The sequence below is a fragment of the Leucoraja erinacea genome, chromosome 26 (assembly GCF_028641065.1).
Source record: "Leucoraja erinacea ecotype New England chromosome 26, Leri_hhj_1, whole genome shotgun sequence".
Lineage (NCBI taxonomy): Eukaryota > Metazoa > Chordata > Chondrichthyes > Rajiformes > Rajidae > Leucoraja > Leucoraja erinaceus.
The window spans coordinates 20,039,507-20,052,907 of NC_073402.1; the positions used below are offsets into that span (position 1 = coordinate 20,039,507).

Consider the following 13,401-nt stretch of genomic DNA (forward strand, 5'->3'; position numbering starts at 1 on the left):
ACTAAGAAAATGTTGCGACACTTGAAAAAACACCGCGCGTCGTACGTCATAACGCCACATCACCGCCGCGTCATACGTCACGCCGTGTTATTTTTGGTGACCTGATACTTCAGTCAGTGATGCCGGCAGTCGCTGAAAAAATTACCAAGTGGGACAAGCCCTTAAGAGTCAGGGGAAAGGGGAATGAGAGATGTGGATGGTTCTTAGGAGAAATGAATGGAAGATATGCAAAAAGCATTGATAATCAAGGAAATGTGGGCAACACAAAAGGCTATTGTTGGCTGTGGGAAAGGTGATAACAGACAGAGTTACACAGACAGCGGAACTCAACAGGACAACAATAAAACTAGGACGACAACCAGGTTGGGGGAGGGATGGGGAAAGAGGGGATGCATGGGTTACTTGAAGTTAGAGAAATAAATATTCAATAAATCTAGGCTGTAAGCTAGTATCTGCTTTGCATACGCTGATTTGAGCACACCTACTTGGAAGAGGGCTGAGAGCTCCATGCATATTAACTGCATGTAAGAATAGGAGCAGCAACCTTTTGTGAAATTTGCTTTATACCGATCAAAGAGATGTTGCAGCAGTGCCCGACAGCAGAAGAAGAACATTACATGTTGCTCCATCCAAAAGTCGGCTACTGCAGATTATGGAAATCTATAATAAAAACTGAAATACCCAGAATCAGCAGAAAGACAAAAATATAATGTGTCATCAACCCATCAAATGTTATAATCTGCAGCAAAAAACAAACTGCTAGGTGAACTCAGCAGGTCAGAATTTGTTAACAAATTCATTTTGCTTCATTTTCCACAGATGCTGTCTGACCTGTAATTGCATGTTTATTTCATGTCATTTAACCAAGAGACTTAACGGCACTTGCTATCCCGTAGTTCCTTCCATCATTCAATCAATGGTGTGAAATATTAATAGTGGAAAGAAATAAGAATTGTGGCTCTGTGGTTAATAGTGGAATGCTGAATATTTAAGGAAGGTAATTCAAAAGCAATCTTACTGAATAGATAGATCATGCACATGTGGTGATGTTGTCCAATTAAACATTATTGTTTTGTGAGAATGGAACTGCCTGTGAATGTATCGATACTCATTATTGCAGCTTTCCATGTTATCTCTCCACCTTCTAGACAGAAAATATAAAGGGTTTCCTTGATTGTCTACTAAAATTGTGGTTGATATATGGTTGTCATGCAAGTTGTAATGAGTTCATTGTCACAAGTCCAATCCCATTGATTACTTTAAATTGGATTAAGTTTCATTCATTTATTGCTCATACTCTTGCTGACCAGAGCGGTTCCTGATTAGTCAAGACCTTAATTTTAACATTTCCTTCATTGCTTTCACATTCCTTAGTGGTCTTGCAGATCCATAGCCTTCTCCAGCCTTGAAACCCTTCAAAGTGACCCTACCCCTCTAATTCTGCCTTCATGTGTATCTTGACATTAACCACTGGACACCCTGAATTCTAAATTTCCCTCACCAGAACTTCACATCATTACTTCCCCTTCTTCATGAATATCTGGCCTTTGACCAGGTTCTTGGTCTTTAACCTGTTACTTTGTTTTATTGCACGCTATTGAGTTTTATTTTTGTAATGGTCTGATCGCTCCAGTCCACCTACCAGGCCCTTTACTGCAAGGGAAACTAAATAACAATACAACCAGCATGACTTTAAAACATAGGAGGAAACAGGGCCTGGGATAGACACCTATGGTCAGAGGAAGAAAGCACAAACTCCACAAAGATAGCACTCGAGGTCAGGATAGAACCTGGGCCGTTGGAACTATGGAGTGGTAATACTATTTGTTACACCATCAATGAAAGTGATTGTGGATTAAATCCATCCCACAACAGTAAAATGGTGGGGTCAAGGAAAGAGCGTTCACGTCGCGGCCTTTTTTCCAGCAATCTTTCCACCACCACGCACAAGATGCACGAGAAGCGACAAGACAGACATCATTGTATGAAGTTGATGAGAAGTGTGTTCAGCTCTGGCTGAACAACTAATCTTGTATGTGTAATCGATAAGAAGAAGAAGTAAAATGGTTCTGTTTTTTAATTTATTATTCAATATTCATTTTGTTCCTAGGTACTTGAAGCTCGGCACAAAACACCCAGAATCCAACACAGCCGGGAATGATATCTTTGCAAAATTCTCGGCTTTCATCAAAAACTCCAAGCCAGAAGCTAATGAAGGTAAACTGTTTGTTAGAAGGGCAGTAGTGATCCTTCAAGTACTGCTTCCAATTCAGGATATAATACATTCTGAATTGGAAGCACGGAACATATTCTTTCAGTAAACTGGCCGAATGTATTCTTGATGAGGATTCACTTTGTGCTGTAATGAGTGTGTGGGTCCTATCGCGCATATTGTTTACAGATTAATGTTGTCCTCTCTGTAGAGTATATTTGGGACCTTGTATCCAGCCAAGTTGAAGTTCAATCTTTGAAGAAGGGGTTGGGAAACAGAGTTGCAAGAAAATTCTAAGCCAGAATAAATGAAGGGGCCATGATTAAGTGTTGGTAGCCTGATATTTAAAGTTTGATGTATTCTAGAGAGAGTTAGATATAGCTCTTAGGGCTAATGGAATCAATGGATATGGGGAGAAAGTAGGAATGGGGTACCGATTTGGGATGGTCACCCATGATCATCTTGCACGCCGGTGCTGGCTCGAAGGGCCGAATGGCCTACTCCTGCGCCTATTTTCTATGTTTCTATGTTTAAGGCTGTAGGAAGGAAAAAGTGGGAAAGTGAAGTGATCCACAGAACTGAGATTCTGGGAAAAGATCTTTGAGTGAAGGATTGTGCAATGTCTCTTGATTTCAACATAACAGGAATGTATGAAGACTTAAAAATATTGCATTCTGCACTAAGAATAAACAAGGGGCCACTTCAAAGAAGCATTAAACATACAAATGTTGATGTAATTAAGGCAAGGAAAGTTCAAATGAGAGGGAGTTGTGGAATGTCACAGCCTTAAGCAAGGATTGCATTTTTTGGTGACAAATTGTTCTTGTATCCTGTTCAAATACGAAACTTTAACACGATTGATATTTAATCACCAGTCCTCCCATTGACAATTTCCAAATCTTGTGACTTCCCATCCTAAACTGAAAGAAAAAAGTAAATGTATCAGTAAATGTAGCAGAACCAGTGATGTGCCATGCAGCAAAGAAGCAACTGTGATGATCTGAGTCATACAGCACTTTCACAGTCTCTTTGGCCAACTAAGTTGGGTGGCACAGTGGCACAGTTGTTAGACCTGCTGTCTCACAGCACCAGATACCCAGGTTTGATCCTGACCTTGGGTGCTGTCTGTGTGGAGTTTGAATGTTCTCCCTGTGATTGCGTGGGTTTCTTCTGGGTGCTCCGGTTCCCTCATATATTCCAAAGATGTCTAGGTTTGTAGGTCAATTGGCCTCTAAAATTGCTCCTAGTATGTGGGGAGTAACGTGGAATAACACAGGACTAGTGTGAATCGATTTATCGATGGTCAGCAATTGTAAGCTGAAAAAGGATCCCGACCTGAAACGTCACCTATCCATGTTCTCCATTGATGCTGCCTGACCTTCATGAGTTATTCTGAGTTACCCTCTGAGCACTTTGTGTCTTCTCTTTCATTGGAAGTAACATGTTGGTTGTACGGGTGGGAAGGTATGCATTGAATTTGCAATGCTGACAGGCAGGTTTGCTAGTGCTAAACGGCTGGGTTTAATCTAGATTGCCACAGGGGATATGATCCAATGCAGGACTGAGGGCAGGTGGAAGACTGGAAGTCAGTATGGAAGGTGATGACAGAAGAGTCAGTGAACTGAATAGGTAACGGTACAGCAGGGAGCAAGAAAGGATAGTTGGATTGAATGGGCAGGTGGGACTAGTGTAGTTGGGGCATCGTGGTCAGCATGTTACTACGAAGGGTCTCTTTCATGTTGCATGACTACATGAAGTAGCACAATATCAGGTCAAACATGGGCACTAAAGTTTCCACCAGATTGCCACAGACTTAGAAGAAGCATTAGAAGTATCAAAAAGACTGAATTTACTCTGACTGGGGTGTATTAATGCCCTTCATCAAGAATGGTTGGTAATACTACCAGAGACCCAACCAGCCAAGAGCTGGTAGACCGGTTTGCAGCAGGTAGTGCATGAAGCAACATGAGGCACCTCTTTCTCACCACCCTCCCTGTAGCAGGTGTGCCTATCCATGCAGCAGCTAAGCAGGAACATCAGCATGAAATGAACAAAGTTAAGCGAACCCCACATCAATGGATTCATCTGAAGTCCTCTCACACCTAGTAATGAATGGGTGTAGACAATTAAACAGATGACAGAAGGAAATCCACATTAAACTGCATGGCAGATGCAGTTTAATGTGGATACATGTGAGGTTATCCACTTTGGTAGCAAATACAGGAAGGCAGATTATTATCTAAATGGTGTCAAGTTGCGAAAAGGGGAAGTACAACAGGATCTGGGGTCCTTGTTCATGTCAATGAAAGTAAGCATGCAGGTACAGCAGGCGGTAAAGAAAGCGAATGGCATGTTGGCCTTCATAACAAGAGGAGTTGAGTATAGGAGTATAGAGGTCATCCTGCAGTTGTACAGGGCCCTAGTGAGACCACAACTGGAGTATTGTGTGCAGGTTTGATCTCCAAATTTGGGGAAGGACATTCTTGTTATTGAGAGAGTGCAGCGTAGGTTTACAAGGTTAATTCCCAGGATGGCGGGACTGTCATATGCTGAGAGAATGAAAGCGGCTGGGCTTGTATACTCTGGAATTTAGACGGATGAGAGGGGATCTTATTGAAACATAAAATATTATTAAGGGTTTGGACACATTAGCGGCAGGAAACATGTTCCCAATGTTGGGGGAGTCCAGAACCAGGAGCCACAGTTTAAGAATAAGGGGTAAGCCATTTAGATGGAGATGAGGAAACACTTTTTCACACAAAGAGTTGTGAGTCTGTGGAATTATCTGCCTCAGTGGGCATTGGAGGCTAGCTCTCTGGATACTTTCAAGAGAGAGTTAGATAGATAATTTAAAGATAGCGGAGTCAGGAGATATGTGGAGAAGGCAGGAATGGGGTACTGAAAGTGGATGATCAGCCATGATCGCATTGAATGGCAGTGCTGGTTCGAAGGGTACTCCTGTACCGATTGTCTATTGTTTATTGTCTATTGAAAATAATTTAGGATCATTGCCAGTGTAGGCAAGGATCAAGTTATGGGTGGTAAACACGAGGCTGAAACGTCCATAGTTATGTTTAGTCTAAAGTGCTGGGTAGATCATCTACCTTGGCTTCCTCTTGAGATCTCACAGCTGAAAGTGTACGCAGGAGCCAGAGCGACAAGCACCCATGATCAGTGAATTAGAACAAAGCAGTACAGGCCTACATCAGTTGGATATAAATCATGGTGGACAGTTAATGGGCGGGAACCATCCAAAACCTTCCCTAGCCCCAGTAATGTTGGAGCCCAGTGTGAGTCCTGAACATAAATCCTGAACACAGATGCACACAGTCTCTTGCCCAGAGTAGGGGAATCAAGGACCAGAGGACGTAGGTTCAAGCTGAAGGGGAAAAGATTTAATAGGAATCTGAGGGGTAACTTTTTCACGCAAATAGTGGTGGGTGTGTGGGATAAACTGCCAGAGGAGGTAGTTGAGGCTAAGACAATCCCAACGTTTAAGGAACAGTTAGACAGGTGCATGGATAGAACAAGTTTGGAGGGATATGGACCAAACGCAGGCAGGTGGGACTAGTGTAGCAGTTGGGCCGAAGGTCCTGTTTCCACACTGTATCTGTATCACTCTATACAATAAATTCTATACAAATATATATGTTTTAATAATCTGAAGGAACATTATCAGATTAAAAATGAGCACCGACATATTGCAGCAGTGTTACACACAATAATGAAATCTTGGCATATTTGTACCATCTCACTGGGATTAAGCGCTTTCTAATAATCTTCTGTTCATTCTTTGCTCTTGGAGGACTCCACAAATAACATAAAGAATGTATCCCCATGTTTAAAGATATTTACTCTTTGATAATATAGTCTGACCTAAGAATCTGGCGGACTGAGATCGCCTCACCAGATTTTGATAAATACAATTATACTTTTGAACTCAAATCTTACATTGCTAAATGTAAATGGTGAATATATTTTTTATATCAGATCAAAATCTGCAGGTTTAGACTGACTCTCACCCCTCCCTGCATTCATTGCTGGATAGTGGGAGTGAGAAAAATCATCTTGCTTTTGATCATTCAAAGATTATGCTTGCCTGCAAAATGCCTTACATTATCATTTCATACTGCACTTAAGCAAAGTAGTTTTCAAGGCCATATTCCATATTTGATCATTTCTGTACACCATGATATTCAATCAATAGGAACTGCACCAGAAAAAGCAGCAAATTACTGTTTTAGTGAAATATGTTTCACCGCCATCATGATGAATGCCTTGGATGTAATCTCTATGAAACCTGTCTTAAAATAGCCCAGTAATGCTTGACAGGATAAATTCACCGATGTCAGCAGTATAAAAGAGATTATTTTGCATGATTATAATAAGTGTGGAGCATTCAGTTCGCTAAACCATCAGGAGTAATTTCAGTAATGAGTTGACCAATCTTACATCTTATAGTCAATTCCAGCATTTTACCGTGTTTGTGCTGAAACCTCACCCTGACATTGAATCTGGATTGAATGCAAACAGCCAATGCAAAATGTTTTTCATTTTTCACACACACACACACACACGCGCGCGCGCGCACACACACACGCGCGCGCACACACACGCACGCACACACACACGTCTTTAAATGTTGTGTTGCTCTGGATCCCTTGTTACATGGTGTTCAAGTTTAGTATTTGTCTTAATAATGCCAGGGAAGAATGTAAATCAGAGTGGAAACACTGTAGTCCGCGCCGACCAGCGATCATCCCGCATACTAATGCTATCCAATACACTAGGGTTCATTTACAATTTTACCTAAGCTAATTAAACTGCAAACCTGTACGTCTTTGGAGTGTGGGAGGACACTGGCACATCTGCGGAAAACCCACGTGGTCACAAGGGGATCATACACGCTCCATACAGACAGCACGTAGTCGGGATTGAACCTGGGTCTCTGGCGCTGTAAGGCAGCAACTCTACCACGACATTATTATGCTATACACGCAGACAGTTAAAATATTTTGTTAAACTCAATTTGTCAAAATCTGCCTGGTACAATAACTATTTTCAACTATGGATATGCCTGCCTTAATCTACATTTATAATATTTTCTCCATTTCTATCAACGATAGCCTGAATTTCAGTCTGTGTTATTTTCATCAACAACTTTAATTAATATTGTGCATTTACAATGGAGGAAGGGTCTCAAAGTCCTTAAGAGAAGCAAGGTTGAAAACGCATTGGCAGTGTGCCAGGACTGAAGAGCTCCCCAAAGATTTAGCTGGAGGTTATTGAAAATGCACCAAATGCAATTGTGTATGAGTGTAGCCTCCTGCAATAGTTTTAATGATAATGAAGGAGAGGCATTACAGGAGGACAACGTGATGAGCTGTGTAATGAAGGGCGAGATTGTGCACCAGGAGCACTATCACAAACTGTGCCATTTTTTATTCTCATTGGGGAACCTTTGGTGCTGTAGCAGTATTCAGGCCCAATTACAGATAGTCACTGCTGCACCATGTTATTTTTACATATGATCATCATGCAAATATGCAAATAAGGAGCAGGAGTCATCCACCCCCCAGGTACTTGTCCCCAGAAGGCTCTCGACCCGAAACGTCGCCTATTCCTTCGCTTCATAGATGCTGCCTCACCCGCTGAGTTTCTCCAGCATTTTTGTTCACCTTTGATTTTTCCAGCATCTGCAGTTCTTTCTTAAACATGCGACATTATTTAGTAAGATCATGCCTGATCTGAATGTAAACTTAACCCCACATTCCTACCTCGGTCACGGGGAGAATGTACAAACTCTGTACAGACAGGACCTGTAGTCAGGATCGAACCTGGGTCTCTGGTGCTCTGAGGTAGCAACTCTACCGCTGCGGCACCATGCCACCTATTGCACCACCGTGCTGGGTCTCTGATAGAATGGCTGCATCACAGCTCTGGCGACCAGGGTTCAATCTTGACTTCAGGGTGTTTGCATATTGTTCCTTTGACCATGTGGAGCGTGGGTTTCCTCTGAGTGCCCTGGTTTACTCCCACATCCAAAAATGTGTGATTTTCGGCACATGAATTGGCCACTAGAAATTGCCCCTAATGTGTGGTGAGTGGTAGAATCTGAGGAAATTGATGGGGAGAATGCAATGGAATTAGTGCAAATGTGTGATCAATGATTGGTGCGGAATAGGATTTGGTGGGGAAATGGGCCGAAGGTTTTGCTTCCACATTGTGTAACTGAACGAGTCTTTTTTTTTAAATCTATTGGTTGCATATGTTTAGTTGGAATGCACTGCATTTGTTTTGTTTTTCAGCTCTGGAGAAAAGCCTGCTAAAAACCCTGCAGAAGTTGGATGAGTATCTGAACACAGCCCTTCCCGAAGAGATTGATGCTGACAGCATGGAGGATATCAAAGCCTCCAGCCGCAAGTTCCTGGATGGAAATGAGATGACACTAGCAGACTGTAATTTGCTCCCCAAACTTCACATTGTCAAGGTACGATGAATTGTTTTTCATTGTGTGCAAATCCGAACAAGCAGAAACATCTGGACCCCTGCAGAATGGGCCAGTCAACCTAACACATAACCTGGCAAATGGCTTTGGCAGTACAGTCTGGCCCCGTTTTTTGTTTAACTTCAGAACTGCAGTAGAACTTGGCACCACTGCTCTTGCACACTCATAACATAAACTGAGTTTAACAAGAAAGATTTCTCTTTCTCCTTTTCTGTACCATGATCTGGGCAGAAAGCTGTCTTTGTTGTTTGACCCTGGTAGGTGTAGCCAGGAGGGTAACCATTGGCTTCCTGTTCATCTCCCCCCAAACAAGATATTGGACCCTGATTATATTACGAGAGGATTCTTTTGGCTCTGCAAATTACCATTGGAGGTGAGCAGGCAGCACTAGGTGAGGAAAAATAACCAAAATGCTGAAGCTCAATATCCGAAACAAAAGCAAAACCAAAAATGCTTGAAAGACTCAGCTAAAGTGATTTGTGAAAGAGATGTTACCATCGCTGAATGCCCTGTGGTCAACAACTTGCGGATCACCATTGACCAAAATGTATAGGCCACAAAATTATGATGACTGCAAGGGCATGTTTGAGGCTTGGTATCCGGTGCTGAGTTACACACTTCCTGACGTTCCCCCCATCTACAAAGCACAGTTGAGGTGTAAAATGGAATATGCACCAAAACCGAGATGATCTTAGTTTGAAGAACATTCAAAAATCTTAAAAAGGCACAAATTCCTGGAATAACTCAGCGGGTCAGGCAGCATCGCTGGATCCATGTTCTCCCTGGAGCCAAGTTCTCCAGAGATGCTGCCGGACCCGTTGAGTTACTCCAGCACTTTGTGCCTTTTTTTGTACATCAGCATCTGCATTTCCTTGTTTCTACCTTCAAAAGTCTTATCAGTACTAAGGTTGCACCTTGTACCTTGGCTTGCACTGTAATGGTCAGCTTTATTGAGAATAGCCGATGATTTATTGTGTATTTATTTGTTGTGTTGTTGTGCTTGATGTGCCTATAAAGCTGCAGCAAATAAAAAAAATCATTGTTTTGGTCCCAGTATAAATGGCAATTAAATACTCTTGAAACTTGGCATTACCCAGAACGGAGAATGCATACTTGGCATTCCATTATCACCAAGCAATTAGTTCTACGATCGGTGTAGCGTAACTGCAGCATGCACCAGCTAAAAGAGGCAATGCATTTACTTGTCAAAGCCACATTAACAACAACTGGTTTACAAGAATGATCCCAGGAATGAGTAGGTTAAGCTATGATGAACATTTGTCGGCACTGGGCCGACCTCATTAAAACATACAGAATAGTGAAAGCCTTGGATAGAGTGGATGGGGGCGAGGATGTTTCCACTAGTTGGAGAGTCTAGGACACGAGGCCATAGCCTCAGAATTAAAGGACGTTCTTTTAGGAATGAGATGAGGAGAAATTTCTTTAGTCAGAGGGTGGTGAATCTGTGGAATTCTTTGCCACAGAAGACTGTGGAGGCCAAGTAGATGTTTTTAAGGCAGAGATAGATAGATTCTTGGTTAGTACAGGTGTCAGAGGTTATGGGGAGAATGGGGTTTGGAGGGAGAGATAGATCGGCCATGATTGAATGGTGGAGTAGACTTGATGGCATAATTCCACTCCTATCACTCCTATCACTAATTAACTTATGAACTGCACAAAAGCTGCCGCCACTGCTGGTTATAAGGATGGGGGCAGCAGGTTAATGGCAGCACCTGCCACCTCCTTCCCCGCTCCCATACACGGCCTATATTTCTGCTGGCTCATTCAAGAAGCTTCAATTCCAGTGACTGCAATGACAGCTGATGAGCTTTCTGGTTTCCCCCACCAGCTGCAAAAGCTGCTTTGGAGGTACAGCAGTCTATTCACACTTGCAGGAGGGGGGGGGCAGGAGGGTAGGGGGGGGCACGTGTTGTTCTGGGATTTTATAATCACACGTTTTCTCAGTGGAAAGCTGCCCTTGGGGAAGAGAACTGTCAGGGATGGGACTGACCAAGCAGAGGCAGAGAGAGCCACAATATAAGGCAGAGGTAGACCAGTTCTTGATTAGAACGGGTGTCGAGGGTTATGGGGAGAAGGCAGGAAAATGGGATTAGGAGGCTGAGATCACCCATGATTGAATGGGGGAGTAAACTAGATGGGCCAATGGCCTAATTCTACTCCTATACCTTCTGAACTTGTTACTACTTCCTCTATCATAAACTGGCATCTCTTCGAAAGGTTGAATGTTCACCTACTATCCATGAGTTTTATTACAACTGAAATCATAATCATTTGTTTATTCAGGACATTTTTTAAGTAGAAACATAGAAAAGTAGGTGCAGGAGTAGGTCATTCGGCCCTTTGAGCCAGCACCGCCATTCAATATGACCATGGCATCCCTTGATTCCCTTAGCTCTAAGAGCTAAATCTAACTCTCTCTTGAAAACATGGACATGCAGGGATTGAAGGGATATTGATCAAGTGCAGGCAGAGAGGATTAGGTTAACCTGGCATCAGAAGGCTGTGGAGGCCAAGTCTTTGGGTACTTTTAAAGCAGAGATTGGTAGGTTCTTGATTAGTAAGGGTGTCAAATTTTATGGGGAGAAGGCCGGAGAATGGGTTTGAGAGGGAAAGATTGATCAGCCATGGTTGAATGGTGGAGAAGACCCGATGGGTCGAAAGGCCTAATTCTGCTCCGATGTCTTATGAACTTATCATGTTTGGCGCGGACACTGAGCTCAAGGATCTGTTCCTGCGCTGTACTGTTGTACGTTTTACGCAATGATTAGAGTACCTGCAATCCATGACAAGGCAACATGTCAATGCAATTTTTTCCTTTTTAGGTTGTAACAAAGAAATATCGGAACTTTGACATTCCAAAGTACATGACGGGAATTTGGCGGTACCTGCAGAACGCTTACACCAGGGATGAATTCACAAACACCTGCCCTGGAGACAAAGAAATCGAAATTGCTTATGCGGATGTTGCAAAACGCCTCAGCAAGTAATGACCAGCAGGGCCAGCACAAGCACCAACTAACAGAAAAGCTTTTGTTAATAGACAATGCTTTCCTTTTATTGCATGGTATGGCAAGTTGTCAGATATAATTTTATATCTTTTATTGGATTATAACTTCAGGTATCTCAGTTTTTACATTTTTTTATATATACATATTTTAGGAAGGGCTTTCAATGTTCCTGCCAGGCAAGCCAGCGATTGCTCCGGTGATCATAACAATAAGGTGATTGATACGCAAGAAGGAGTCGATTTTCCGTGTGACATTGTTATTATAGGAAGCTGTGCCTGTAAGACCTTGCACTGTGAATGGTCATTCTATCAGCTACGTCAAAAATAGCAAAATGACTTTGTTTATCTTACAGTCAATTTTGATCACATTTAAATATAGATATTACAAACCAATCTTGGCCTCAAAAATTAACAGTTTGCAGTGCCTAACTTGTTAAGTTCACAGCAGTTATCACAAATGCCTAAGTGTAATCACCTTTCATCAAGCAAGTAACTTGAAAGCCCTGGCATAGGTATTATGAAGGATATACACATTAAGTCACAAAATATTATAACAGTATTCTATGGATTTATTTTATTAATATATCTATAATGCTGCAACAATCCTCTAATTTGTGGTTGATTGACTACTCATGAGCTTCACTTGCCCCACTATTAAATTTAATTCGTAACTGTTTTGATGTTTTCTTTCTTTTCTTCAGTCTTACTGATATTTTGATAAGTTAACAGAAGAATCCGTTTCCGTGGAATCATATAGTTGCTGTAAGGGCCAGGTAAATCAGAAATGGAATGAAATCAACTTTGAAGTAAAACGTAGTCATGAGTGGCGGAGTGGGCCATGCAACTTTGGAGTTTATGGGATCTTTTGTAAGATTTTTTCAAGCGAAAGTTAGTCTTAAAGGGCTAAAATAGAAACAACTGGATTTCTCTCTCCATGTACTCACGTAATTTCAAAAGAGATTGGTTTATTTGAATCCATGCAGGCAAATTCAATGAATAACCTCAACTTGTGAGGATATATCTTGTGTTTAAGAGGGAACTGCAGATGCTGGAGAATCGAAGGTTACACAAAAAAGCTGGAGAAACTCAGCGGGTGCAGCAGCGTCTATGGAGCGAAGGAAATAGGCAACATTTCGGGCCGAAACCCTTCTTCAGACTGATCGGGGGCGGGGGTGGGCGGGGACAAGAAAGGGAAAAGGAGGAGGAGCCCGAAGGCTGGGGGATGGGAGGAGACAGCAGGGGGGCTGAGGAAGGGGAGGAGACAGCAAGGACTAACAAAATTGGGAGAATTCGATGTTCATGCCCCCGGGATGCAGACTACCCAAACGGAATATGAGGTGCTGTTCCTCCAATTTCCGGTGCTGCTCGCTGTGGCCATGGAGGAGACCCAGGACAGAGAGGTCGGAGACGGAGTGGGAGGGGGAGTTGAAGTGCTGAGCCACCGGGAGGTCAGCTTGGTTATTGCGGACCGAGCGGAGGTGTTCGGCGAAACGATCGCCCAACCTCCGCTTGGTCTCACCGATATAGATCTATAGGATATATCTTTCCTTTTCCTGCACAAAAAACAGCTGATGCTATTCGTATTTTGGATATTCTCGTGGGAGATAGACAAATTGTGAAGTTCTAAGCGGTTCTCTCTCCACTGTGGGCTCT

The 13,401-nt window shown here is 42.6% G+C and overlaps 1 protein-coding gene across 1 annotated transcript in view; it reads left to right on the top strand.

Moving 5' to 3' along the window:
* The window catches only part of clic4 (chloride intracellular channel 4), a 103,428-nt gene extending 90,544 nt beyond the window's left edge, over positions 1–12,884 (top strand). Inside the window, exons 4-6 of the mRNA XM_055656318.1 lie at positions 2,111–2,217; positions 8,521–8,702; positions 11,564–12,884. Of these exons, the coding sequence (XP_055512293.1) occupies positions 2,111–2,217; positions 8,521–8,702; positions 11,564–11,728 (454 nt within the window). The 3' untranslated portion in view covers positions 11,729–12,884. The remainder of the gene's footprint in view (positions 1–2,110; positions 2,218–8,520; positions 8,703–11,563) is intronic.
* The last annotated feature ends 517 nt before the right edge of the window (positions 12,885–13,401 follow it).